Below are 26,459 nucleotides of genomic sequence, written 5' to 3'. Positions count from 1 at the left end.
AGTGTTCCTTATAGCAATAGCTAAAATTTAAACGCTAGATGCAGTCTGGTAACATAGATTTAACGAGATACAAAATGTTCGTTTTAAATTTGTGTGTGATGATATATTCCATGTGAATTTCTGCTAGACTATCTGTATATTTACGAGCTTTGCAGGCTTTATTTGAGTCATAAGTGGAGCTTCAGTGGCTGTTCTTGCAGATGGATGTAAGATTCTTTTCGTAGCAACAACATAATTAGTCTGTTGTCATTATTATCTAATGTTATTCTCATTTGCGTTATTAGATAATTAAAAAACAATTAAAGAATGTAGTTACAATCCAACGCATAATTAACTCTTAATTGTTTTTGTTTTTATTGCAGTAAAAAGAATAAACATAAGAATAATCAATTTCTTTTTATTACATCCATTTTTTGTTATGAATGATGCACAGACGTTCTGCTAGGAATACAAATTGATATAGATTATATGTGATTTTATTTTAAATGCATATGCCTCTACATCTAATGATGAAAACATGTCATAGTTGTGTGGTATTTCCAAAAAAAAAAATTATAATAATTAGGTATTAAATCAAAACCAAGAAGTCTGATTTTCATAGGAATGAAGGCAGTATAACCTATTATTTCAAATCTAATTTTTAACTGAAATTATACTGTATACAGTTGAAGTGCTCTTGCATATGGCACAAGTATTGTAGAATGTGGATTTTTTTTATGTAAATTGATAACTTCTGTAGTTGGCTGGCCGTTTCAATATTAACCCATTTATGCTTAGTGGACTCTCCCATCCTTCTAAATTGCATTAATTTATTTCCAAAATTAGGGATATCTAGTATATTTATTTCTATTTTTAGAATATTTCTTACAGAAATTTATTAAAGCAAACAGCCCAGACTTTAATGAGACGCCACATCATGCGGCGTCTCATCTGGGTCAACACTGTTTGCCAAGGACTTTTTTCTAGACGCTAGGCATAAATGGGTTAAAAGTAAAGTTGTGATTGAATAATTGGTTTCCCACAATTTGAGCAATTATATTTCCAAGAATATATATACTCAATTAAAGGTTATCATTAATTGGGTCATTTTAACTGATAAACCACAAGATAACAGAGTCAGGGGCCCTGACATTCGCAGGTCAACAGGTGCAAGAAATTTAGATGGAACTGTACCCTGATTAACCTGCTGTTATCAGGGTATATTGTAATTGCCTAGAAATGCCTGGCACAGTTTACTGATACCTAACCCATTAGGACTGGGGTGTCTGTGGAAGAGTGGTGTGGAACCTAAACCTATTGCTGCATTGTTACCTCAACATTCTCCCTATTTTATTAAACACAATAACTACTGGGAGGGGTAGTGTTGGGATGGTGAGTCTGAATTTGGTAGTTTCTTTATTGGTGCCATCATTCGACACTTTCGGCTTTTGTGTTATTTTTTGTTTAAAGAAACAATATTCCAGTCTTGGTGGAATGTGTCATCCTAGATTAGCCTGTGCAGACTGCACACGCATTTAACCGCTATTTCCCAGAGATGGCTAATTTAATCTCAAAGCTTGCTCTTAACCCATTTATGCCTAGTGGACTCTCCCATCCTTCTAAATTGGATCAATTTATTTCCAAAATTAGGGATGTCTAGAATATTTATTTCTATCATCATGCAGCGTCTCATCTGAGTCTACGCTGTTTGCCAAGGCCTTTTTTCTAGGCGCTAGGCATAAATGGGTAAAAATGTTTAATAAAATTAGTCCCTTTAACTTTTTGCTCATGCTGCAGTAGTAGTAACATTTTTCAATTATCCCTTGCAGCACTGGGCAAGATAGGTGTGGTTACGGAGCAGATCGTGGACTGTCTGCTGTGGGCGGTGCGCTACGAGGAGAACGGGGGTGTGAGGGCGGAGGCGTGTCACACCCTCAAGGTGCTCCGGGTCAGGACCGAGGAGGTCGCAGATGTACTACAGGATCGCTTCCTGGTCGAGGGGAACGCCCTCGTAAGAGAGTAAGTATGCGTCTTTACTTTAGCCTCACTCTTTGAGAATGTAGCCTAATGCATTTGCGTAAAGTGTTGCCCTGATTAGCCTGCCCAGACTAGGATGACACTTTTGACTTTACAGAATTTTTTCTTTTAAAGGACAGTTCTTTTGAGCGAAAATCCAGTTTAGGCGGAAAGTGTCTTTGCACTGCAGATAAGCCAGCTGTGCGGACTGCACAGGCCAATCTGGGGTGAAACTTTTTGCATTTGCATGAAGCCCAATTTTTCTTTGATTTTAAGCTAGATTCTCAGTGAAAATCTTGGATTATAGTTTAGCGGACATCACTTGTGTGGGCAAGCGGTTTTGAACAATTTAGATTTAAGTTTAGAATACTTTCCATATGTTGTTGGCCAGTCTTTATGAAACTAAATGCAAATGTTCTTAGGTGGGTCCTCTACCAAATTTACACTTCAGTTAAGTTTAAACCTCTCTTTGATATAAACTAATTGCAATCATTATGCATCTGAGCACTTTTCAAAAGTAGAAATTTACCAGCAAAATTACAGCCTTACACATCAGAATCATTTTTCTTGAGAAAATGGGAAAATTAAGTATCTCCAGGCAAAGGAAATTCTTAAAATTGTAGAGAATTTATTTGTAATTTCGATGTGTATTGCATAATTTAAGTGTTCACCGAACATCTGTTTTTTGTTCTTTTAATTCAACTCCACATAAAATAGAATACTTCAAAATTGTCTGTGTAATCCAGGTGGCAATAAAGTTGTGCGAAGTTAAGCTGCAAATAATAAAACACCATTATCGGGTGTTTATGTCCGCAGACATTTGCTTATACAAAATTGGCATCTAAGCTAAGAGCTATGAGAGGTCTGATTTCAACATCTTCATTCCTCCCAGAATTAAACTGTTGATCCCTGGATTAAGTCCTGATGTCTGCTATTTGGCAATGTTACAGACTCCTGTGAATTAATGTTTAAAGAAATCACATGTTTTTGGTCTGTTTGCGCCATTTCTAGCTTGAATCCTATTGTGAACTCTGCAGGTGCAGCATTGAACCGACAAGCTTGGAATTCTTGTGCAATATTATTACTTCATAATGTTAATATATTTTAACAGAAGAACTCATGTTATTGAACATTGTAATTTCATAAAACATATATGAAAATATTACTGGGAGGAATTAAGTGGGTGCCATTTAGCCCAGGAAGGGTAGATTTTAGCCCATGAAACTCTATTTCAAAAGTTGGTTGTCCTGCAGGGCAACTAGCTTTTCATTTCCCCCAACACTATAGTGGGGAACATATTGTTTTTGCCCTGTCTGTTGGTTTGTGTGTGTTTGTTTGTTTGTGTGTTTGTTTGCGTCAAACTTTAACATTTGCCATAACTTTTGCAATATTGAAGATAGCAACTTGATATTTGGCATGCATGTGTATCTTATGTAGCTGCACATTTTGAGTGGTGAAAGGTCAAGGTCATCCTTCACGTCAAAGGTAAAAAAAATAATCAAAGCGGCGCAAAAGGGGACATAGTGTTTCTGACAAACACATTTCTTGTTTAAAGCTTCAAACAATTCAGCACAATTAAACATTAAATTTTAAAAAAGCAACTGTTGTTGAATAATAAATTTCATTTTAAAGTTTTATTTTATTTAGGCCTAGGAAATTAATCAATGAAGATTCATAATAACACATAATTCTTTGAAAATGTGTCATGTCAGCATTTTTTGTATGAACTATCTATTACTTTATTTAAAGATATTATTATTATTGCTAAGATAATATTTTCTTTAAACAAAGAATTTAAGAGGAAAGTGTTGTCCCTTATAAGCCTGTTGGAGCTTCAGAGAATACTCTGGGATGACACTTTACGCACATTCATGAAACCCAGTTTTCCTAGAAGAAATCTCATATCCTCATCAAATCTCTACAAAATAGAAGCCTACTAGCAAATTTCACTAAAAGATTGTGGCGGGCCCCTAGATTTTATGAGACAACTCCTATGACCACGGTAAAACAGCTATAAGTCATATAGCCCAGTTTTCCCAGAGCAAAGCTCATATTCCCCCCCCCCTTCTTCCCTGCCATAACCCCCCCTTCTTCCCTGCCATATCCCCCCCCTTCTTCCCTGCCATATCCCCCCCTTCTTCCCTGCCATATCCCCCCCCCCCTTCTTCCCTGCCATACCCCCCCCTTCTTCCCTGCCTGCCACAAACTTTTGGAGTCTGTGGACATATAATATTTGTTCAATGAGATTTGTGAACAGGATTTCTCTCGCCATTCCAGCGAGCTCGCCTCCACGCTGAAAATGTTCAACATCAGTGCCAGCGAGGACATGGACATGGTGGCACAGATCAAGAAGGAGGTGAAGAAGCTGTGCACACGCAACATCATCGCCTCCCAGATCACACTCAATGAGCGCGACGCTGACCACCGAGAGAACCTCACACGCATGATATACGAGTCAGAGAAAGATATGAAGGTAGGTAGGGAGTGTGGTTATTGGAAAGATATGAAGGTAAGAAGGGAGTGTGGTTATTGGAAAGATATGAAGGTAGGAAGGGAGTGTGGTAATTGGAAAGATATGAAGATAGGGAGGGAGTGTGGTTATTGGAAAGATATGAAGGTAGGAAGGGAGTGTGGTTATTGGAAATATATGAAGATAGGGAGGGAGTGTGGTTATTGGAAAGATATGAAGATAGGGAGGGAGTGTGGTTATTGGAAAAATATGAAGGTAGGGAGGGAGTGTGGTTATTGGAAAGATATGAAGGTAGGGAGGGAGTGTGGTTATTGGAAAGATATGAAGGTAGGAAGGGAGTGTGGTTATTGGAAAGATATGAAGGTAGGGAGGGAGTGGAGTTATTGGAAAGAGAACCGCTCTGGCATGATATATGAGTAGGAGAATGATATGAAGGTAGGGAGGGAGTGTGGTAATGAAAAAGGTATGAAGGTAGGGTGGGAGTGGGGTTATTGGAAAGAGAACATCTGGCATGATATATGAGTCAGAGATAGATATGAAGGTAGGGAGGGAGTGGGGTCATTGGAAAGAGAACCTCTCTGGCATGATATACAAGTCAGAGAAAGATATGAAGGTAGGGAGGGAGTGGGGTAATTGGAAATAGGACCTCTCTGGCATGATATATGAGTCAGAGAAAGATATGAAGGTAGGGTGGGAGTGGGGTTATTGGAAAGGGAACCTCTCTGGCATGATATATGAGTCGGAGAAAGATATGAAGGTAGGGAGGGAGTGGGGTTATGAAGAAGATATGCAGGTAGAGAGGGTTTGGGGATATGAAAAACATGTAAAGGTGGAGAGATTGTGGTTATGAAAAATATATATTAAGGTAAAGAGGCAGTGGGTTATCAAAAAGATATGAAGGTAGGGAGGGGAGTTAGGTTGTTTATTTTTGTGGAGCATAACCTCTATAAATATTTATTTACCAGTTGGAAAAATATATGGTAGGAGAGTGATTGATATTTTATGAGTTGGAAAAAGATATGAAGGTAGGGAGAGACCAGTTTTGTTTATTGTGTGGATCATTATATACCTTTCTTAAATGATCTATGAGTTGGAAAACGATATGAATGTAAGGCAGATCATTACCTCCCTCAAATGATCTTCCAGTTCAAGTTCGAGAACAATATGAATGTAGGCAGGGACTGTTCTTGTTTTTTCTTATGGAGTGTAATATCTTGTTGAGTGTAATATCTCTCACATGATCTACGAGTTTGAAAAATATATATGAAGATTTGGGGGGAGTGTGGTTTAGTTTTCTTCTTTTTCTTTATTGTTTAACCTCTCTCACATGATATATGAGTCGGAAAAGCATATGAATATATGGGGTTGAGGTTGTGTTTTTAGCTCACCTGATTGCTCAGGTGAGCTTTTGAGACCGGTCTTTGTCTGTCGTCCGTCCGTCCTTCCACATTTGTTCATTAACACTATAGAAGCCACATTTATTGTCTGATCTTCATGTAACTTGGTCAGAAGCTTTGTCCCAATGAAATCTCGGTCCAGTTTGAAACTGGGTTGTGCCGGTTCAAAAACTAGGTCACTAGGTTAAAAAAAGGAAAAAACTTGTAAACACTGTAGAAGTCACATTTCATGCCCAATCTTAATGAAACTTTGTCAAAATGTTTGTCTTAATGATATGTTGGTTGAGCTCAAAAGTGTTTCTGGTCTGTTGAAAAACATTGCCGCCAGTGGGCGGGGCAGTTTTCCTTATTTGGCTATAGAGATACATTGTAAACACTCTAGAGGCCACACTTTTTTGTCCAATCTTCATGAAACTTGGTCAGAAGATTTGTCCCAATGATATCTCGATGGAGTTGGAAACTGGGTCATGCTGGGTCAAAAACTAGGTCACTAGGTCAAAAAAAGGAAAAACCTTGTAAACACTGTAGAAGTCACATTTCATGCCAGCGCCATCGTTTTAAAAGTGTATCAACCAATAAGTCACAATTTTTGCCCAATCATCATGAAAGTTGGACAAAACATTGGTTTTATTGATATCTCCGACGAGTTCGAAAATGGTCCAGATCGGAGAAAAACATGACCGCCAGTGGGCGGGGCATTTTTCTCTATATGTATATAGTGAAAGCATGTCAAAACTCTAGAAGTCACATTTTTGGCCCTATTTTCATGAAATTTGGTCAGAACATAAATTTGTTTCCTTGATACGAGAGTTGAGTTAAAAAATGGTTTCGGTCAGTTGAATAACATGGCTGCCGGGGGGGGGGCAGTTTTCTTATATTTATATAGTAAAAAAAGCTTGTGAACACTCTAGAAGTCACATTTGCCCAATCATCATGAAACTTGGTGAAATGATTGGTTTTATATATATCTTAGATGAGTTCGAAAATGGTCCCGATCGGTAAAAAAACATGGCCGCCCGGGGGGGGGGGCAGTTTTCCTTATGTGACTAGAGAGAAACCTTGTGATCGAACACTATAGAAGTCTCATTTTTTGCCTAAATCATCGTGAAAATTAGTCAATACATTGGTTTTATTGATTTCTCAGACCAGTTGCAAAATGGCTCAGATGGGTGAAACACACTTTTAGCTCACCTGATTGCTCAGGTGAGGTTTTAGAATAGGTCTTTGTCCGCCGTCCGATTGTTTTTTCACATTTGGTTTGTAAACACTCTAGCATTCACACTTCTCAAGCATTTTTTATGAAAGTTGCTGAAAGATCTCAGTCAAGTTTGATAATGAGCAAAATCACCTAATTAATGCCATAATTATTGCCCTTAGACTGTCCAAATTTTCATTATATTATACAAAATCCTTGTAAACACCCTAGAGGTCACAATTTTGTATCAGATTTTATGAATCTTGGTCAAAATATTTATTTTTGTAAGCAAAGTTTGATGTTTGGTAAGGGGGGTCAACTATAAATAATAATATTTATAAAAATATAGGTCACCAGGTAAAATCTTACAAAAACAAAAACACTCCATACGCCAGAGTTTTGGTTCAATAATGATGAAACTTGACCAGGATGTTTGTCTGGACAATATCTAGGTCAAGGTTGACGTTTGGTAAAGATTAAATGAACCAACTCCTCTCAGGTGAGCGAAATGGGGCCATCTTGGCCCTCTTGTTTGTGTGCAGTTTTACATGATTTGAGAGGCGGAAAAATATGTTTAGGTATGGGGGGAGGAGATTTATTTTTGTGGGTAAGGAGCTTATCAATTGGCAGAGCTTTTCCTTTATTGTAATGTATAGGGTTTAAGAGAATGACACCGACCATCATGAGATTCAATCACACATGATCTGGGAGTTAGAAAATGACATAATTGGACAGTTGGGGAGTGTGCTAACTTATTCTGTTGGAGTGTAACCAATGTAATGTAAATTTCATTCTTGAATTCAAAATATCCAATAAGATATTGTGCAATAATAACTGGTTAGCTTACAAATGTATATGGATACCTGCAAGGGCAAAATAATTTCTTCAAATCTCTTTGATGCTTCCAATAAAGGATAAAGTTTTGTTTTAAAATTCGATTTTCAAATGAATAGCTTCTGCAATTAAATACCTTCTAATCTTTTTTCAATGTGGTTTTGTGGATAATTGTTTTCAGTTTGCTTTTCTTGAAAAGTGGTTTGTGCTTTAAAATTGATTCTTAAATTATTTTGTATGGGATGTTCTTGTCTTGTAATTGTCTTTCAGAATATTCTTTTTAAATTAGTGAATTAGTTAACTGGAGTGTAGGCAATGTTTTCTTTGAAAAACAAGTTTTACAAATGGGATTTGTAAAGGTTAGAGTCTTAATCGCCTGCCTACATAATTGTTTACAATTTATTCCTTATTTTAATTACTGAGTCTTAATTTTAACACACCTGGCTTTCCCACATAATGTTCTTTTGCTTTGTCCTTATTCACCTGTCATCAAAAAGGAGATGTGTCCATCTGGCATAATAAAACAAGACCGACAATATATATTGATAAATGTAAACATTGGATCTTAAAAGCTCCAGTAAAAAATCAATAATAAAGTTTAAAAAAGGAAAAAATGTAGCCGGCACCAGGGCTCGAACCAGTGACCCCCGGAGTCCTGGAGTTAGTCTGAAGTAAAAAACATTAGCCCTCTCGGCTATTCCACCGGGTATACAATGTTTAAGTATTTTATACCTTATATAAACAATCTTCGTAGTTTTGTAAATTTAAACGACAACAACAGAACTCGCCAAATTATTCAATCGTTTCGTGTTGCAACGCTTTATAATTTTTAGGTTTTCAAATCGTCAAAAGATACATATAATGGCTATATTGGACTATGGTAAATGTTCAGTTATACCGTTTCCTCACAAATATCATAACTAAAACGAAAATTTGCGAATCTGAAACAACTTTTTTCAATTTTGTCAATTTACCAAACCGTGAAAAGATCCCGTTAATATTAAGTCCTGATGTCAGCTGTTTGGCAATGTTACAGACTCCCATGAAGAAATGGTCAGAGACATCAAACCACATTGTTCCAACTCTAAACATTGCTTTGGTATATTTCAGAAAGAGTTAATTTTTTATTTTTCAGGGATGGGAACAAATCTTGAAAATTATATGCGAGTATTTGTTTGTCATTATTTGAATATATTGGAAATTATTCAACCAATTTTTAAACCTTAGATTTAAATGTCCAAATAACAAATGTCAGAAGCAAAGGTACTTTTCCTTTATTTCCACAAATACCTGACTTTTAATAGTATGTAACATGCAGCTTAAAAGAAAGATATCAATTTATCATTTTTGAAAACGATCTTTGGTTATGTTGTTCATTTTTGTTTCATGCATTTTATTTTCATTATATACAAGATATTTCTGGTAAACATATTACATATAGCACCAACTCAATGACTGCAATGTAAGTTCCTTAGTTTTAAATTTGAAAAAGTTAAAAAACAAGAACATGTTTTGGCACAGCATACTATTCTTTCTCACACACAATAATTTCAATACCTGTTTCAATAGGTGCATTTTCTCAAGCGTTCCAGAAAACAAACATTAAATTTACTTTCAGATAGATGTATATTTATCTGTCTGTTCTGCCTGCCCTTATTAACCCATTTATGCCTAGTGAACTCTCCCATCCTTCTAAATTGGATCAATTTATTTCCAAAATTAGGGATGTCTAGTATATTTATTTCTATATTTATAATACTTCTTACAGAAATTCCTTTAAGCAAACAGCGCAGACCCTGATGAGACGCCGCATCATGTGGCGTCTCATCTAGGTCTATGATGTTTGCCAAGGCCTTTTTTATAGACAATAGGCATAAATTGGTTAATTTTATTAGAGCTCCTGCTGAGTTTGCAGAGTCCTGGTTATTTAGAAATGTTGTTGATTTTTTGTTGTACAGTTGTAAGTGATACTTATACATACCAGAAACGACCTCCACAACAATAATATAGCTGTTCCTGTGTATTTTATATCCCTGCCTGATATAATTCTTCTGATAACTGAATTAGGTTTCATTACGATTTTGCTTGGGGATAGTGTATTGTTTTCATATCTGTACTTGAAGAAATCATATTATGGTTCTGTTTTTCATACATTATTTAAAGATTTAGTACATAGAGTAACCTGTGAATGAAGGCCTTTGAGAGTTGGAAAGTTATATTCAACTGTGTAATGAACCTCTAACTTTAGTATAAACCTATTTATTTTAGCTGGATTGCATCGAAAGCCTCAGGCTTATTTAAACGCTCTCGAGTCCGTTTCCTGGGCCAAGAACCTGTACTTGGTGTCTTTGGGGGAAATCTAAAGAACGCTCCAACAGGGGGGACTGAACCTGTGACCTCCTGTCCCTAGACGGACACCATATCCATTACACCACGGCGACCTCTCACTTTCATGAGTGTGTTTAATTGTAGCTCTACTTGGACTTCTTTTTCTACCAATATCCCTTGAATACTTAAGCAGGCCAGTGACATTAAAACTTTACTTGACCAGTTTTTACATCTCAATAAAAGATTGAGGCGTGATTATAAATCCTGCTGTCTTTTTGCAGTTTAGGCGTTTGTTGTATCACAGTTTTAACTCTTTGAGTGCTGGAACCGAATTTTGAAGGCCTTTGCAAACAGTTTGGATCCAGATGAGACGCCACAGAACATGGCGTCTCATCAGGATCCAAACTGTTTTCTATTCTGATAGTATTCTTTGAAAAAAATCGAAGAAAATGCTAATTTTAGAAATTCAGCAGACAACATTTTAGGAGATGACAAATCTCCCAGCATGTAAAGGGTTAAACAAAAGCACAAGGTGCTAGTACCACAAACAAACTGTCAAGTTCTGTTGATATCAGTATAATTGAGTCGTGGTCTGATAAAACTGGGCATAATGCATGTGCGTAAAGTGTCCTCTCAGATTAGCCTGTGCAACCTGCACAGGCTAATCAGGGACGACACTTTCCGCTTTTATGACATTTTTCGTTAAAATGAAGTCTCTTCTCAGCAAAAATCCAATTAAGATGGAAAGTGTCGTCCCTGCTTAGCCTGTGCGAATTGCACAGGCTAATCTGGTACGACACGTTACGCACATGCATTATGCCCAGTTTTTCTCAGAACACGACTCATATGTGTCCTTGCTACCAGAAACTGTGTGGCCCATCATAAATTCTCTATGACAACTGTAATTGTCTATCGTCAACACCTGGTTGTCCCATCAATGTCACCCTAACCTGCTCCACCCATTGTTTCCCATGCATTCTATGGCCATTTGCCCATCAGGGTATAATTCTTGTGACAGTGGAGCATGGGTATGGCTGATATACAACTGTCTGCAGGATGCAATTTTTCACATGTGTATGTTTATTGCATGCGTTACAATATGCTGACTTATGTTTCATATGTCATTAAATTTATTCTGTCCATCCAGATTTAAGCAAACATCTTTGTTTATAACTTATTTTGCATGTTTCTTACACACTCAATATTGGTTCCCTGCAAAAGCCATATATGATAATTGGATATATAGATTGTCATCATACACTTATCAACACAATCATCAGCTTATACATGTCTACTCTAAATATCTTCAACTAATGCCAATTCTGTTACAGTCTCATCCATCTTGTTAATGAGGACACTTTTTCGCTTGTAAATAAACAAATTATTGTGTTTCTATTTCTTTTGTGTTGCTCAAAGATGTTTTTGTATTCTTTACTTATCTTTTTTCACTGTATCTTTGGTTCTTTCTTCTCATCTTATCTGTTTCCCCTGATTTTTTTAGTTATTTCTCTTTAAGCTCTTTCTGCTTATTCTTTCTTTTCTTTTCTTTTTCTTTCTTGCTATTCTGTGCCCAGTCTCCACGGAAACCCAGTCAGGTGAAGTTCAAGGTGAAACCAAAGCGAAGAAAGACTGTCCAAATAGATGAATATGTACCTGTTAAGGTCAAGACGCAACACTCACACATGTCCAAAAGCTGGTACAAAATTTCCTACTTGAGGAATCGCAGAGAGTGTCCATTTGTGTTGAACATTTTTGATACGGTATCTAGCATGTTTCTTTGCCTTATTGAAATCATTCTTTAAAACCAAAATTTACTTTTCCAACTGGTTTTTTTATCTTTAAAAGCTCTCCAAAGCACCAAGTTTGCATGGTGGTCTTTTGTGATCGTCAATTGTCTTTCTGAGTGAAATAGCTTACACGTGTACACCTATCATAATTTGTTCATCTTAAAGATTTTTTTTTAATCCTTGGCAGATTTTTACCAAACTTTATTATTAAATCATTCCAGTTCTTGTACTGAAATTGTCTATGCATGTCCAGCTGCTTTCTAGTTGGCATCAATATGGTGCCAACATGTACCTGATCCTTCTTGACTCTACCACGGGTCTTGAGCGCATGTCCAATTCACTGAAACACTATCAATATGTCCTAAAACAACATTTTTCATCACTTTGACACAAAAAAAAGATATATTTTATCAGAATTTTGACACAAAAAAAGATATATCAGAATTTTATGTGTGTCAAATTTAAGTGATGGAAAATGTTTTTTTAGGACATATTGATAGTGTTTCAGTGAATTGGACATGCGTCCAACATTTGTGAATTCTGCAAGCATAATTTGCACACAAGAATTGCGTCCTCTATTGAAACTTGAAATTTGTTTGTGAACATATTTCACTAGATAAATGACAGCATAACAGTAAGTAAGAAGGATATATTTGATCTATTTGACGCTAGAAATGTCCTATAAACTAATAGATTTGTTATAGTTTTACTTAAAACTTATTCATGCTTAAGTGCAGTGTCTGATAAGTGTTGGTGATCTTTAACATATTTTTGGGGTCCTCTACAAAGAGTTCTTAAATTTTGATCCTGGAATCAAAGCTAGGTCTATGAATGGTTGGCAAATATGGCGGCCCACCAAGTATGTCCCGAAGTACAGTTATGGCCCCTGTACATTTTAGGAACACGAGGTGCCTCTGCAACCAGTCATGGAGAGGATTCGGTCCTTGAGTCGCGCTGGAAGTCACAAGTCTGAGCCCAGAACTGGTGCCGAGAGTCCTGAACCTGTCCGAGACGGGGCGGTGTTCACACCCTCTGCTGAAGAGGTAGAGTAGTCTTGCTATAGACCATGTTTGTAATGTCTTCTTCCCATTAATTGCAGGGCTCCTCTGGAGCATTGACACAATTTGACTTTTCAATGACTCTTGGGCCTGGGTAAAACCAGTACTTGGTGTCTTTGGGGGAGATCGAAAGAAAGCTCCCACAGGAGGATCAAACCCGTGACTTCCCAATAGCTAGGTGGACACCATATCCACTACACCACCGCAATTTAAATTGTGCAGAATGAAGCAAGGTTTTCATGAAGCAAAAAAACATGCACATTTTAGTGTTGTTTTGTATGAGCCCCAGAGGGTGGGAGGTTCTTTGGGTGTTTTTTCACTATAGAACTTTTAGTGGATTTGTCAATGTCCAAATAAATGTTGTGGGGGCATAATTGTGTGTATCAAATTTTTAGTGAAGTATCATGATACAAATTTTGGTCATGCTTTTTTATTCCAAAACTGTAGTGGGTTTCGGTTTCATTGCGAAAATTTCTCTGTGCACTTGAAAAAGATGACTGTGCTTTTTTGATTATTTTCCTACGCCTGTGATTAGTGTTACATCATTTTATTTTGTAAGAGCAGGCCTTTTTCTGCCTATCTCACGGGTCGGATAGTCGGACCCATTCCCAATGCCAAATATGCATATTTTTTCCCATGATTGTCAAAAATGAATCCCAATTTAAAAAAAATAAAAAAAAATTATTTTTTTTATTTTGAAAGAAGTGTTTTATTATGACTTATGATTATTAGACTCTAGTACTCAATTTTATTTTCTAAACACAACCTACAAAATATATAACCATAATTTATATGATTTTTATCCAAAATGACTGGAAAACCCCCTGCCCAAATAAAGCTTTTGTCGATGAAAATTCTTCCCAATTTGGATATTTCGCGACTCGAAAAATCCCAATTTTGCTAGGTACTTTTTCCCAAAATAGACAGAAAAAGGCCTGAAGAGTGGTATAATTTTTCTTTATTTTTCTTTTTTGGTTTTCTAAACTTTCATTTGAGCCTTGTGTTTGGATAATGGGATGCATGTGCTTAAAGTGTTGTCCCAGATTGGCCTTCTCTCGATTTTTAACTCTTTCAGTGCCGGAACCGAATTTTGAAGGCCTTTGCAAACAGTTTGGATCCAGATGAGACGCCACAGAACGTGGCATCTCATCAGGATCCAAACTGTTTGCTATTCTGATAGTATTCTTTGAAAAAAATCAAAGGAGCTGCTAATTTTAGAAATTCACCAGACGACATTTTAGCAGACGACAAATTTCCCAGCATGCAAAGGGTTAAAGGAAAAACACACAAACAAATGTCACGTGTTGTCCCTGATAAGCCTCAGTGCATGCTAATCTGGGACAAAAATTAGTGCACATGAATTAAGCCCCATTTTCTCAGAGGGCTAAGATCATTTATTTAATCCATTTTTCAGGAGCTAGAAGAGATTCTCGGCCGTGTGGACGAGGAGAGTGAAGGGACCTCACCTGCCTCCACACCGTATACAAAGTCACGCCCAACCACCGCCAGCAGCCGTGAGAATGAGACAGAGGGGGATGAGGAGGAGGAGGAGGGAACAGAGAAGGTGTGGTGCAAGAAAGACTTTAATGATTTTAACCCATGTCATGCTGGAATATTTGTCGTCTGCTAAATTGGTGTCTGCTGAATTTCTAAAATCATCGTTTTCTTCCCTTTTTTTTCAAACCACTATCAGAATAGCAAACAGTTTAGCCCTTAAAAATTTGGTTCCAGCGCTGAAAGGGTTATAATTGCATAAACTCTATCTATAATGCCCTCTGGCGGGGTGCAGAAACTTGGCAAAAGGAGGGCTTGAACGGGAGAAATCGTGTATTAACAATGCGATTCACGTGCCGTTCAAGCCCTGTTATGTGTTTTTCATATCCATAATCTGGTCCACGCGCAGTTACTTCCCTTCTCCAGCCTTCGAGGACTTTCCAAGCATAAATGAGGAACTGAATAAGCACCCGTTTCCTCATGCATGCAGGGATAATGACTATTTCAATCCACTTTTCAAGTTATACCATCTGCACTCTCTTGACAACAGCTTTATTTTATTGGCCACGTCAATGAAGTTAAGGTTATTTACTCAACACTTTCAAAAGACTATGCTGTAAATGTAAGTGTTTATGTACCTTCAACGTTCCTGCTGTAAATTCCAAAATAATTTCTCATTTCTTACTTTGCTCGGCTGCATTTCAACTTTGCATTAATCCACTGTCTAAACACATTTTAAATCAAAAACTGCCTATCCAAAGGTAAAGCCTCGTCATTTCGGATGATGACCGAGTGAGGCATATGTAAAACACAACCTTGAACTGTATTGAAATAATCAAATTATTTTGTCGATGTCGAATGAACAAAATGTATTGTTTTCTATGTTATTTTGGTATGTGTGATTAATATATGTTTATGCAATAATTGCGAAAATACACATTTTCTAGGATATGATCATCTGCGGGCGCTCTCAAAATTCGTTCCTGCCCTCGTGCGAGCGCCCGCAGATGATCATGCCCTCGAAAACGTGTATTATCCCTATAAACATATTTGTCCCCTTCTGGTGTGAACGGAATTATCTGTTAACCCTGTGTCCATGAGTCTGTCTGTTTGTTCGAATATGGAATCCTGTGATAACTTTATAAAAGTACTTATGCAAGGTTGATGGCCATAGGGACAATATGCACGTTATTTCAGTTTTTTTGGTTACACAATAAGTTTTGGTGCTACTGTTTTGGCAATAATTGAAAGCTGCAATATTTATCATGTGGTAAGTCAAAAAGTCGTCCGTCTCTCTAAAACAGGATCCTGTGATAATTCTAAAAGTTATTAACCTAGGCGGATCAAACTCAATATGTGGATAGAAGGCCATCTGGGGAATATGCATGTATTTTCAGTTTTTTGTTAGACAAGCATTGTGGTGGCTCAGGTTTAAAAAATGCTTAAAGACTAAAATCTGGACCCAACAACAACTCAAGAAGTTCTAAAGCTTGGTTTATGAAACTTGTTTTGTGGATAGAGGGCCTAAAAATAACGTAGAATATGCTGGTTATTTCAGTTTTGTCTCTCTGTCCGTAAGTCTGTCTCCCTGAACAATCTGGATCCTATGATAAATTCAAACAGGACTTAATGATGAAACTCAGTACGTGAATAGAGGGCAGTATGGGAATATGCTCCGTATTTCAAGGGTTTTTTGTAAGACAAACATTGTGGTTGCTATATGGTACTATTGATAAGTGAAACCTAAAATCTGGATCATGCAACAACTGAAGAATTACTTAAGCCAAATTGACGAAAACTATGTCAGTTTTTTTTTTCAGACCAAAATTGGGGTTTATATGGTTTTCTGAAATTATTGAAAAACTAAAATCATCACCCTGTCTTAACCCTTTCCAACATAAGAAGCTACGTGAAAATGACTTTTGCAACCAGCATAAAACCAGAACAGCCTGCGAAGAACTCGCAGTCTGTTTGCTGCTCATCAGTATCTAAGGGTTGGAAATGAAGCCTTTAAAATATGAATTTAGTAAGAAATGTCTTTGCTAGGTTACTGAAACTTATGTAGATCCTGTTCTTACTCTGACAGCACCAACCCGGTAGGGAACTGCTGTTTTGTCTATGACAAAGGTCTTCTTGATTTGAGTCGCGTTCTGAGAAAACGGGGTGTAAAAATGCATGTGCGTAATGTGTCATCCCAGATTAGCCTGTGAAAACTCACAGAGTGGGCACAAAATTTAACTGCACTTAGATGTTAGTTAATTATATTGAAGTTAGTTTATTTTTATGGGTTTATTCCATATTTTTTATTTAAATATGCTGTATATGACTGAGTGTACAATTTCATGATCACCATGTAAGTGAGAACATTTATCCTGTAGCAGTGTAACGTTAATTGCTTTTTCATTCAGGGGGGATCCATACCAGTTTATAATTTTGTACTATTGATCAAAGCTTGTTCTAAAATCTCGTAATAACAAATAATCCTCAAAATCACTGAAAAATGTGCCATATACCATAAGGCAGTTGATTACAGCTTAGCTAAATATTTGCAAAGCCCTAGCAGTGCCTAAATGCTGATATTTAGACAGCCTATCCTGCTGTCATTGAATTCCAAACTCAATCACCAGTTGTTTAAAGAGTGCACAGATCAAAGACGGGCAGATTTTCATCCATACCTTCATCACATTGTAGACTTCTCAGGAAAATGTGGACTTATTGGCAAAATGTAATCTATGTTAGAATCTTCTCTTTTAACTGTCATGAAATCCATTTTTGAATGCTTGTAGAGCAGTTTATCAAAATGCCACATGATTGATTTGCTGAATAAATCAATTGTTCACCATTAATTATCTTTAGCTCCCTGGATATTGATTTAATTGATCAAATATTATTGCGAGATATTTAATGATTAATCAGCAGGCCAATGTGTGACTAATATGCTGGTGGTAGTTTTTTGCACTTTCTCATTTTTAATGAGGCATGTGAGCATAAACAGGCATTTAACCCATTTATGTCTAGTGGACTCTCCCATCCTTCTAAATTGGATCAATTTATGTCCAAAATTAGGGATGTCTAGTATATTTATTTCTATATTTAGAATATTACTTAATGAAATTCTTTTAAGCAAACAGCGCAGACCCAGATGAGACGCCGCATCATGCGGCGTCTCAACTGGGTCTACGCTGTTTGCAATGTCCTTTTTTCAGGACGCTAGGCATGAATGGGTTAATATCAATAATATCAACATTTACTCTATCGAATGTTCAAAAGCAAGTTGGTAGTGCTGTATTGAAATTAGATATTTTCATCATGAAAGTTTATTTTCTGAATACAACAATTATATATGACCCGATTTGTTTGCACCATTTTTGGAATTTCATATGACTTCTACCTATGAAAAGGGATGTTCATCATAAATTCACCTATTTTAAGGAAAATATAGGTCCTATTGATAAATTGTTAAAATTGGAAGAATTATTGTAAAAAGAGATGTACAAAATTAGGACAATATTCTGAACAAATGACTCTGTAAATTGGTTTTAAAACTGGCAATAGTATGTGATGTCATTCTAGTAACAACCCTTTGGGAATCAGCTGGCCATTACACTTGCTTTCATAATGATAAGTTCAAAGTTATTGCCCTTCAAATCCTGCAATTTAGATCAGGGCTTATCTTGTCAATGATATATGTTATCAAGGCAAATCTTCATAGGTATGAATAAGCTTGAATTGTTGGGAAACTTGGACTTAACCCTTAAAGCGCTGGAGCTGAATTTTAAAGGCCTTTGCAAACAGTTTGGATCCAGATGAGACGCCACAGAACGTGGCGTCTCATCAGGATCCAAACTATTTGCTATTCTGATAGTATTCTTTGAAAAAAATCGAAGAAAATGCTAATTTTAGAAATTCTGCAGACGACATTTTAGCAGAAGACAAATTACCCAGCATGCAAAGGGTTAAAATTGAACTGCCTATGCATTCTCACAAAGCAGTTTACACGGGATAGTTCAGTCACAAGATTGACATCTATTGTATTTCTCATCTGCAGAGAAGCAGCAAGACCCCGCTGAAATCGAGCGAGGATGATGGTCGACCTTCAACTTGGGGGTCGAGGTCGCAGGGGGTCAAATCTGAGGATGACCTCGAAGGTGAAATTTCCAAGGTCACCTTAGAACCTGAGAGGCCAGCAAGCACAGTGAAGTTTGCCTCCCATCTCGAGGTCAATGCGATCCCTTCAAGGTCAAGGTCATCGTTAGGCCCTTCAAGGTTGTCCCTGATGGACGAGCAGACTGGAAAGCCGTCCAGGTTGGGCACAATGACTTTTGTAATTTCATTTTTTATTTCCATCATAAACATAGAGAATAATAGGTTGGTGTTGATTATAGATCAGGTTTATCATGCGATGCTTAGAAAACAAAAAGCATGAGCCTTGGCTTTTCTATTTATCCCACTTTTTATTCAGTAAACCTTTTTATTTAAACAAAATTAGTTTAACCGGATAATTCTGCTGGATTTATGACATCATTTTGTCGAAAAAATTACGTCATTTCGTGCCGTGGTTTATAGCAGAAATTTAATCAACGGGGCATTAATCAACCAAATTTGCTGTAAAAGTGGGATAAATAATATATTGTGCATACAACTTAATATGTTAAAAATTACCGAATTTATAGATTTGTTACACTTTTCTTGTTCAATGTTAATTGTGGTACAAAGCATCTATGAAGACTATGGTTACCATGTATAAAATATGTTTCAATCAGTGTTAATCTCAGACATCATTAAAAGGTCGGGCACAATGATGACGGGGACTACCGGCGAGGGGATGGTGTTTGGGCGCGACGCGGTGGTGGAGCGGGAAAAGATCAGCGAGAAAGCTCGAAACACTTTTGCAGTCATGGATGCCTGGTATGACGATATGGTCCAGGATCTCATCGACTTGGACAATGCGTTTGAGCTGGGTCTGACGTCGGGAAGCAGGCAGGACTTTGAGGAGAAGATTCGGAATGTTAGGGTGATAAAGACACCGCCTGCAACGAAAGGGGAGAGACCGAAAGTTGAGCTAGCAGTAAAGACGTCGGTTGGGTCTGCTGATAAAAAAGATTTGCCAGATAAAGGGACAATAATGTCTGAAGCTCTTGAACAAGACAAAGAACAGGACAGTAAAGAAGAAATGGCTGGGAGAATAGAATTAACAGCGGGGGATGCAGATAAATCTACAAAAAAAGACATTGAAATTATAGTTTCAGAAGAAAATAGGAAATCTTAATTTTTTAATGATGTTAAAAAGTATTTTAAGAATGTTTTGGTAATGTATTTTTGCATATTACATGAAACTATGCTATATTGTGATAATTTGTTTCTTACATTACCCATAATATGTTTTAATTATTCCCAGAGTTTTTTGTTGCAAATGTTAATAGCACAATAAATAAACGGACCTAATCATCAAACCATGACTAATAAATACCCACATCCAAAGATTATACACATCAGTAATTACTCTAAACTACTGCCATGCTGGAATCCATTCTTCCAACCCATTTACCGCCCTATCAGCCTCATCTCTGCAATCCTGCCTGTCAGAAATTAGTGTGTTGCAACCAGAACAACATTGTTCAAACAACAGCATGTTTGTGCTGGCCAAAATACAAACAACCAGTGCCTACTTTTGTTTTGCTAAGCAGAAAACACAAGCGTGGCAACATCATTGTGGGCAATTACGAACAGATAAGTGAAGGTGCAAGCCTTGTTTGTAGAAATAGCTGATGACAGGAGGCATGTTGTGACTTTGATGCCTGTGTGTTGACCACTGGCTTGATGGATGTTGTGCTTACCAAGCATCGTGCTGGTGTTTCTGAGCTATTTATGCGTTTGATGAGAATGTAGTAGCAGGTTCAAATGCTTGTAGTAGATGGGTAAGGCTGATAACTGTTGGAAAACTTATTTGTCTCATTTTGGGAAAACTGGGTTAAATGCATGCGCTATAGGTGTCATCCCCAATTAGACTGTGTTGTCCGAACATACGAATCAGGACAAAATTTCTGCTTTTATGGAATTTTTAGTTAGGGGCAGTGTTGTCTCTGATTAGCCTGTGTGAACTGCACAGGCTAATCTGGGATGATGCATTAAGCCCCTTTTTCCAGGTACAGATAACACTCAAAAGGGGAATTATGGAAAAGGGGGGGGGGGCTGCCTAATGTCATTTTCTAATAATATGCTCAATTTAGGGAAATATATGAGCCAGGTCAATCGAATATGGGCCTTATGACATAAACGGCCATCATAGCTGTAGACAAGCCTGCGCCTCCAATCAGACGGGGCTGAAGCTACTCTGTTCCCTTATGTGACAACAAAAACCTTGCATGAGTATAGTGGACATTGTAGATCCAGACCAGACTGTTTGAATGCGTAGGCTGGTCTTGAACTGAGAATGGCATGAGACCAGACTGTTTGAATGCGTAGGCTGGTCTTGAACTGAGAATGGCATGAGACCTGTTTTGCACGACGCTGGTCCTATTGCATTTTTTAATAATATAGCTGCAGTAAACTTTTTTAAACATTAAAAGTGCTTTTTCAATTGAATATTTGCAAAAATGGATCAATGTTCAAAGGTTAAATTTTATGTTTTTGTTGTGTACAAGCCACCCATTAAACCAGAAATATGTGGGTTTTTTTACAATAAATAACGATAATGCAAAAAGTATCACCGCATTTTTAATGCGAAGTTATTAAAAGCTATCTTTGTTTGTTATAGTAAGATCCCGGTGCTTGTCACGTTGGTTGGTGGTCAACATATCGTACACATGTCGCTTATCTCTAGATACTTAGGCTTTCTTTCACAGAACAATGCCACAACAAAATAGAACGTCTGACATAAAAAACTACTGAAAAGCTGGAAATTTCAGCTTTAATTCAAAATATTAAAGTCAGAACTATAGGTGAGTCTAGTTAGTTAATTAGTCAGGATTTCTGTGGCACACTGCGGCACATTATGCAGCCTCATGTGCCGGGTTACCTCAGAAACTTCAAAGTACACAAGTTTGACACATGTCTACAGTAAAACCTGAGCTTATTGTTAGAAATAATTGTTTTTTTGCTTTACATAGCATGAAAGTTCGCAATTTTTTAACATCATCAATATAAATTTTGTTTTATAATGTTAAAATGCTATATTTCTTTTCATAACTATGCATTTATTATGTACAATTGTTTTCTGTGATATGTTTTCCTTTGTGATAAAAAATAAAACAGAATTGAGCATCAACATGTTTTTCTGTCTGTATCAATATGTTATGTTTTTGTGTAGGTGTGTGTTTTACATTTGAGGAAAAAATATGGTTAATGACATGTAGTCGTGTTTAACATCTATCTGGATTGTTTTTACCTTCCTTAAAATGCGATTTAATATGTTGTCCGGAATAAATCCAATTATTGCTTAATTGCATTTTTTCTGTCCACATGTACAATTAAATCCCGATCAATTAAAGGAAAACAGATCGAAAGGAAAACTAGGGGGCTTGTCGATTAATCTTAAGTTCCTTGTAGACGTTTGAATCAAACTACGGTAGCCCCGTTGGAATTAGTTAATATTTTTGCACCGCGGAACAGATTTTAGTGTTTTTTTTATCTATTGAAGACTTAAATAATGTTTAAATCAAACTGTATATGTGCAGTACATGTAAATGCAATCATGTGAAAGATGTTGTTTGGCATCAGTTGATAAAGCGTGTGTTTGTTTTCTGTGAATTTGGGATAATAACTCTGCAAATGAAAGGGTTTTATCGCAAACTTATTGGGGAATGCAGAAGCATGCTGGCTAGAACATCGGAGAACAAGCGATATTAAATAACGAAAGATCGTGAAAGGGTACAAATTAATCGATTGCAAATGTACGGATAGCATCGTTTACCGGTAGTCTGACTATCGCTTAATTTTAAAACGATTCTTTTCACTTATTGGCGATTTTACAGTTTGCTATTTCTCATATTAAACAAATGTGTATGTTAACTTTTGAGAAAAAAACACAACGCAGATACAAATATCATATCAATGTTATAAAAATATCAGGTATGAAAATACAACTGTATGTATCGTTTCATATATAAGTGCGTAATTTCCGCTTGAAATCAATGCTAATTGAAATGTTTTTAAGATTGAAACAACAAACTATGGAAATATTTGGAGTGTTTCCGCTTTTCGATTTTTGCAAAGACGTGGATCACTTGCAGTTATAATAAATATAAAATGTTTAAACATGACTACTTTCTACAATAAGTTTTATTCAACAATACAGAACGCCCGCTTCAACATCAAATCATATAGATCTATCTATTCGCGGGATTACCGCACGCGTCTCCCATTAACAATTTACATGTTACTTAATTAGACGTACGTTTTTTTTTCGTGATAGTCTTGTGGATATGATTCATTTCAGAAATAAATATGTGTCTTGTTCTGAGAAAACTGGGCTTAATTCATGTGCGTAAAGTGTCGTCCCAGATTAGCCTGTGCAGTCCGCACAGGCTAGTCAGGGACGACACTTTCCGCTTAAATGGTATTTTTAGTTTCAAGGAAGTCCCTCCTTACCGAAAATCAAGTTTTGGCGGAAAGTGTCGTCCCTGATTAGCCTGTGCGGACTGCACAAGCTAATCTGGGACGACACTTTACGCACATGAATTAAGCCCAGTTTTCTCAGAACAAGACACATATGATAAAGCAAAGACTGTAAATCCGTTTTATGGTGGGTACCCACTTCGTATCATATTATAATAAGACGTATTGATAACACTGCGTCTTACATATTAAGTGCAAGGCTGTTAGGGTACCAAATAAACAGTTAACAGTGCCTTAGATAACAATGAAATATGGCCACACAAATCAACAGAATTTTGATAAAGATATGATTGACCACTCTCCAAAGTCACCTTTCGCCCCGTGGCAAGTACATTACCATTATACCACGAAATCATCGTTACGTCACGTGGGAAATAGATGTCCTATTAGTTCAATTTAAACCTATTTATTTTAGCTCCATTACATCGACAGCCGAAGGCTTTTTGAAACGATCTCGAGTCCGTGTCTTATTGAATATGGTACGCCATGTTGAAACCCAGCGCTCATAATGTACGGGTTGACATCCGCGATTTTGCAACTGCACCGTGACATGCGAAATAATTCAGCGGCGCCAAGTATATCACTTCTGATACCATAATTAGTAGACCATTCTTCCAAATGGGTTTCGTTTTTAAATGCAAACATAAAAGACACGAAATGATTTTACAATTGAACAAGGGGCGACATTTTAAATCAACTAAGCTGGGTTATTGTGCGGTTTGTAAAAAAACTAATTTTTATGATTGTTGTAAACCCACTTGGTCAATTACAATAGTGATGCACTGATGTTTTCATTATGTGTAATCATTACGTGTTTAAATCTAATTATAGGTTATCAAATATACCACTTCCGATAATTTGTAATATTGGTTAAAAAATCAATAACAATTTCATCATATGCTTACGAATCTCAAGTAATATCATATTTTACGAAATTATACTTAATTGTAGGTAAACAAATATACCACTTCCGATTATTTGTCAGTCTGGTTATATATTTTGTATTCATTAACAAATTCATCATTGGCTTACGTAAGTAATGGCTTAAGTAATACCATATTTCAACGAAATTATAACTACAGTAGGATATGACCTTATTTAGATAACTTGTCAATGACTACTTTAATATTGCCATATGCAATTGCTGTCCTGTAAGCACAGTCGTGGGTGCAATCGTTTCTCAACTAGAAGACAACGTTTCAGTCCCCATTCCCGGCGCATAAGATATTAGATGGTGGTCACCATAAAAGACAAGTAAGGATTAGTCCGCGTGCACTGACTTCCTTCCCCTCCCCACCCTCCACACACACACACAGCACAAGACCGCACAAAGAAAACGGTCGGTAAAAAACGACTTTCTTCTTTGCTGCAATATGTTAGTTCGTGTTTGATGCTATTTGCTTTAGTGTGTTTATTTACGTTTGCGAAAAAAGAACGATATAGGTCGCCGTGGCATAATGGGTATGGCGACCGGGAGGTCAAGGGTTCGATTCCCACTGTGGGAGCATCCTTTAGAACGCAAAAATAAACGTCAAAAACATGCACAGTTCAAATTTTACATATTTGCAATTTTTGTTTTACGATGCTATTTAGAACTCTACAACCGACATCAAGTAATGGTTCTACGCAGAACATGTTTTAGAGGGTGTTTCAATAAATATTTCGTTTTTTACGCTATCGAGTTAAATTAAATATATTTAACTGAACAGACCATTTATCTCCGAAACCTAGCTATACGAGTTTGAAACCACGAAAGACCGGAGTCAATGGAATCACAAAACAGGCGTTCGTTCCGTATTTACCAGATGCCCCGCCGATATTACGTATGTTTACATTACCCTGAAAGTGAGACCAATTCCAAACCAGGCGTTCATTTCAATTGATTGATAAACTCGCCCGATAGAACGTCGAAAGGTAAACAAGGCGGCGGTCTGTTTACACGACTGGCACGAGCAGCCCCGTAAACCACGCACGTGTAATTGGAGCGCACGAGAGTCTGGATTGGGTAGCATTATACCAGTTTCTACTACTTTTGTCGACATTTAGAGTCCGAGCTAGTTTTGTTGACCGATCATCGCGTAAAAAACAAATGACTAAGAATTAAGTAAACAAAACTTACATTAGCAACTGTAAATTAACATTATTTATCTTCAAAGAATATACGATACACCAGGTGCAAACAATCACTTTGAATAAATAACTTAAATTAGTTGATCATCGATTTCTTTTTTAAACTTTGAAATATTCCGAATCGAATTTTCATTGTGGCAGACAGACGGACCATCATCTCCAAGCGTGCACAGTTATCAACTTCATGTGCAGGGGTGTGGCGATTGTTGACCCGCGGATGTGAGGCCAATAATAATGGTCGATTGTGCTCGTTTTCGACAACAGCAGCTTCGGGTTTAATATCTCCAGTCCTTAGATGGAATACTCCGAGGTAAAATCCAGATGAAGACGTAATGGCATTTCCCATTAGTCGTGTTTTGTGACCCTTGGGTGAAAGTGCAATTTGGTTTTGGGTATCACCTGTGGAATTGGGCATTGACCGGTCGAATGTCGATAAAAAAAATAAAGATGGCATATTTTACCTTTGATGGTGAATCTAGCAAACGTGTGTATGTTCGTGTATGACAGTTAGATAATTGGGCCGTGCTCTGGGAAAAGGGGGTTTAATGCATGTGCGTACAGTGTCGTCCCAGATTAGCCTGTGCAATCTGCACAGGCTAATCAGGGACGACACATTCGCTTTAATTGTATTTTTCGTTTAAAGAAAGTCTCTTCTTAGCAAAAATTAAGTTAAGGCGGAAAGTGTCATCCCTGATTAGCCTGTGCGGACTGTACAGGCTTATCTGGGACGACACTTTACGTACATGCATTAAACCACCTTTTCACAGAGCACGGCTCATATGGTATATAGTTACTATATAATTATGATATCTACGGTTGAATTGATTAAGTTAATGAAAAAATAAAATATTGTATAGAAACACGACATTGTAGTTGTTTGAGCGGAATTCTGATGCTATATGGCGACTTATATAGACGCAATATTATCCACTAGATGGTGATGCAAACGTAGGACAAGTAAAATCACACCCACTGTGTTCTCGGAACACATGGACTCGGAAATTTCAGATTAACGTTGGAAGTTATACATAATGCAAACATTGTTATTCTTACAATAAATAACTTTGAAACACCATTCAATAAAGGTCCTTTAGACGACCAATGCACATTTGTATCACCCGATATGTTGCAAGCTTGCAAATCGTGTACAATCGT

General features: G+C 37.0%; 1 protein-coding gene across 4 annotated transcripts in view; it reads left to right on the top strand.

Moving 5' to 3' along the window:
* The window catches only part of LOC127840875 (HEAT repeat-containing protein 4-like), a 124,028-nt gene extending 102,203 nt beyond the window's left edge, over positions 1–21,825 (top strand). For 3 of the 4 annotated variants that reach the window (XM_052369305.1, XM_052369306.1, XM_052369304.1), the window contains 7 exons: positions 1,809–1,998; positions 4,273–4,468; positions 11,794–11,979; positions 12,906–13,049; positions 14,479–14,628; positions 18,607–18,863; positions 19,347–21,825. In XM_052369305.1, the coding sequence (XP_052225265.1) occupies positions 1,809–1,998; positions 4,273–4,468; positions 11,794–11,979; positions 12,906–13,049; positions 14,479–14,628; positions 18,607–18,863; positions 19,347–19,827 (1,604 nt within the window). In that variant the 3' untranslated portion in view covers positions 19,828–21,825. The remainder of the gene's footprint in view (positions 1–1,808; positions 1,999–4,272; positions 4,469–11,793; positions 11,980–12,905; positions 13,050–14,478; positions 14,629–18,606; positions 18,864–19,346) is intronic. The other variant, XM_052369307.1, reaches the window with a different exon arrangement.
* The last annotated feature ends 4,634 nt before the right edge of the window (positions 21,826–26,459 follow it).

Source organism: Dreissena polymorpha, chromosome 8, assembly GCF_020536995.1.
Source record: "Dreissena polymorpha isolate Duluth1 chromosome 8, UMN_Dpol_1.0, whole genome shotgun sequence".
Lineage (NCBI taxonomy): Eukaryota > Metazoa > Mollusca > Bivalvia > Myida > Dreissenidae > Dreissena > Dreissena polymorpha.
The sequence above is the reverse complement of the archived record's forward strand: the minus strand, read 5'-3'. Positions and strand labels throughout refer to the sequence as shown.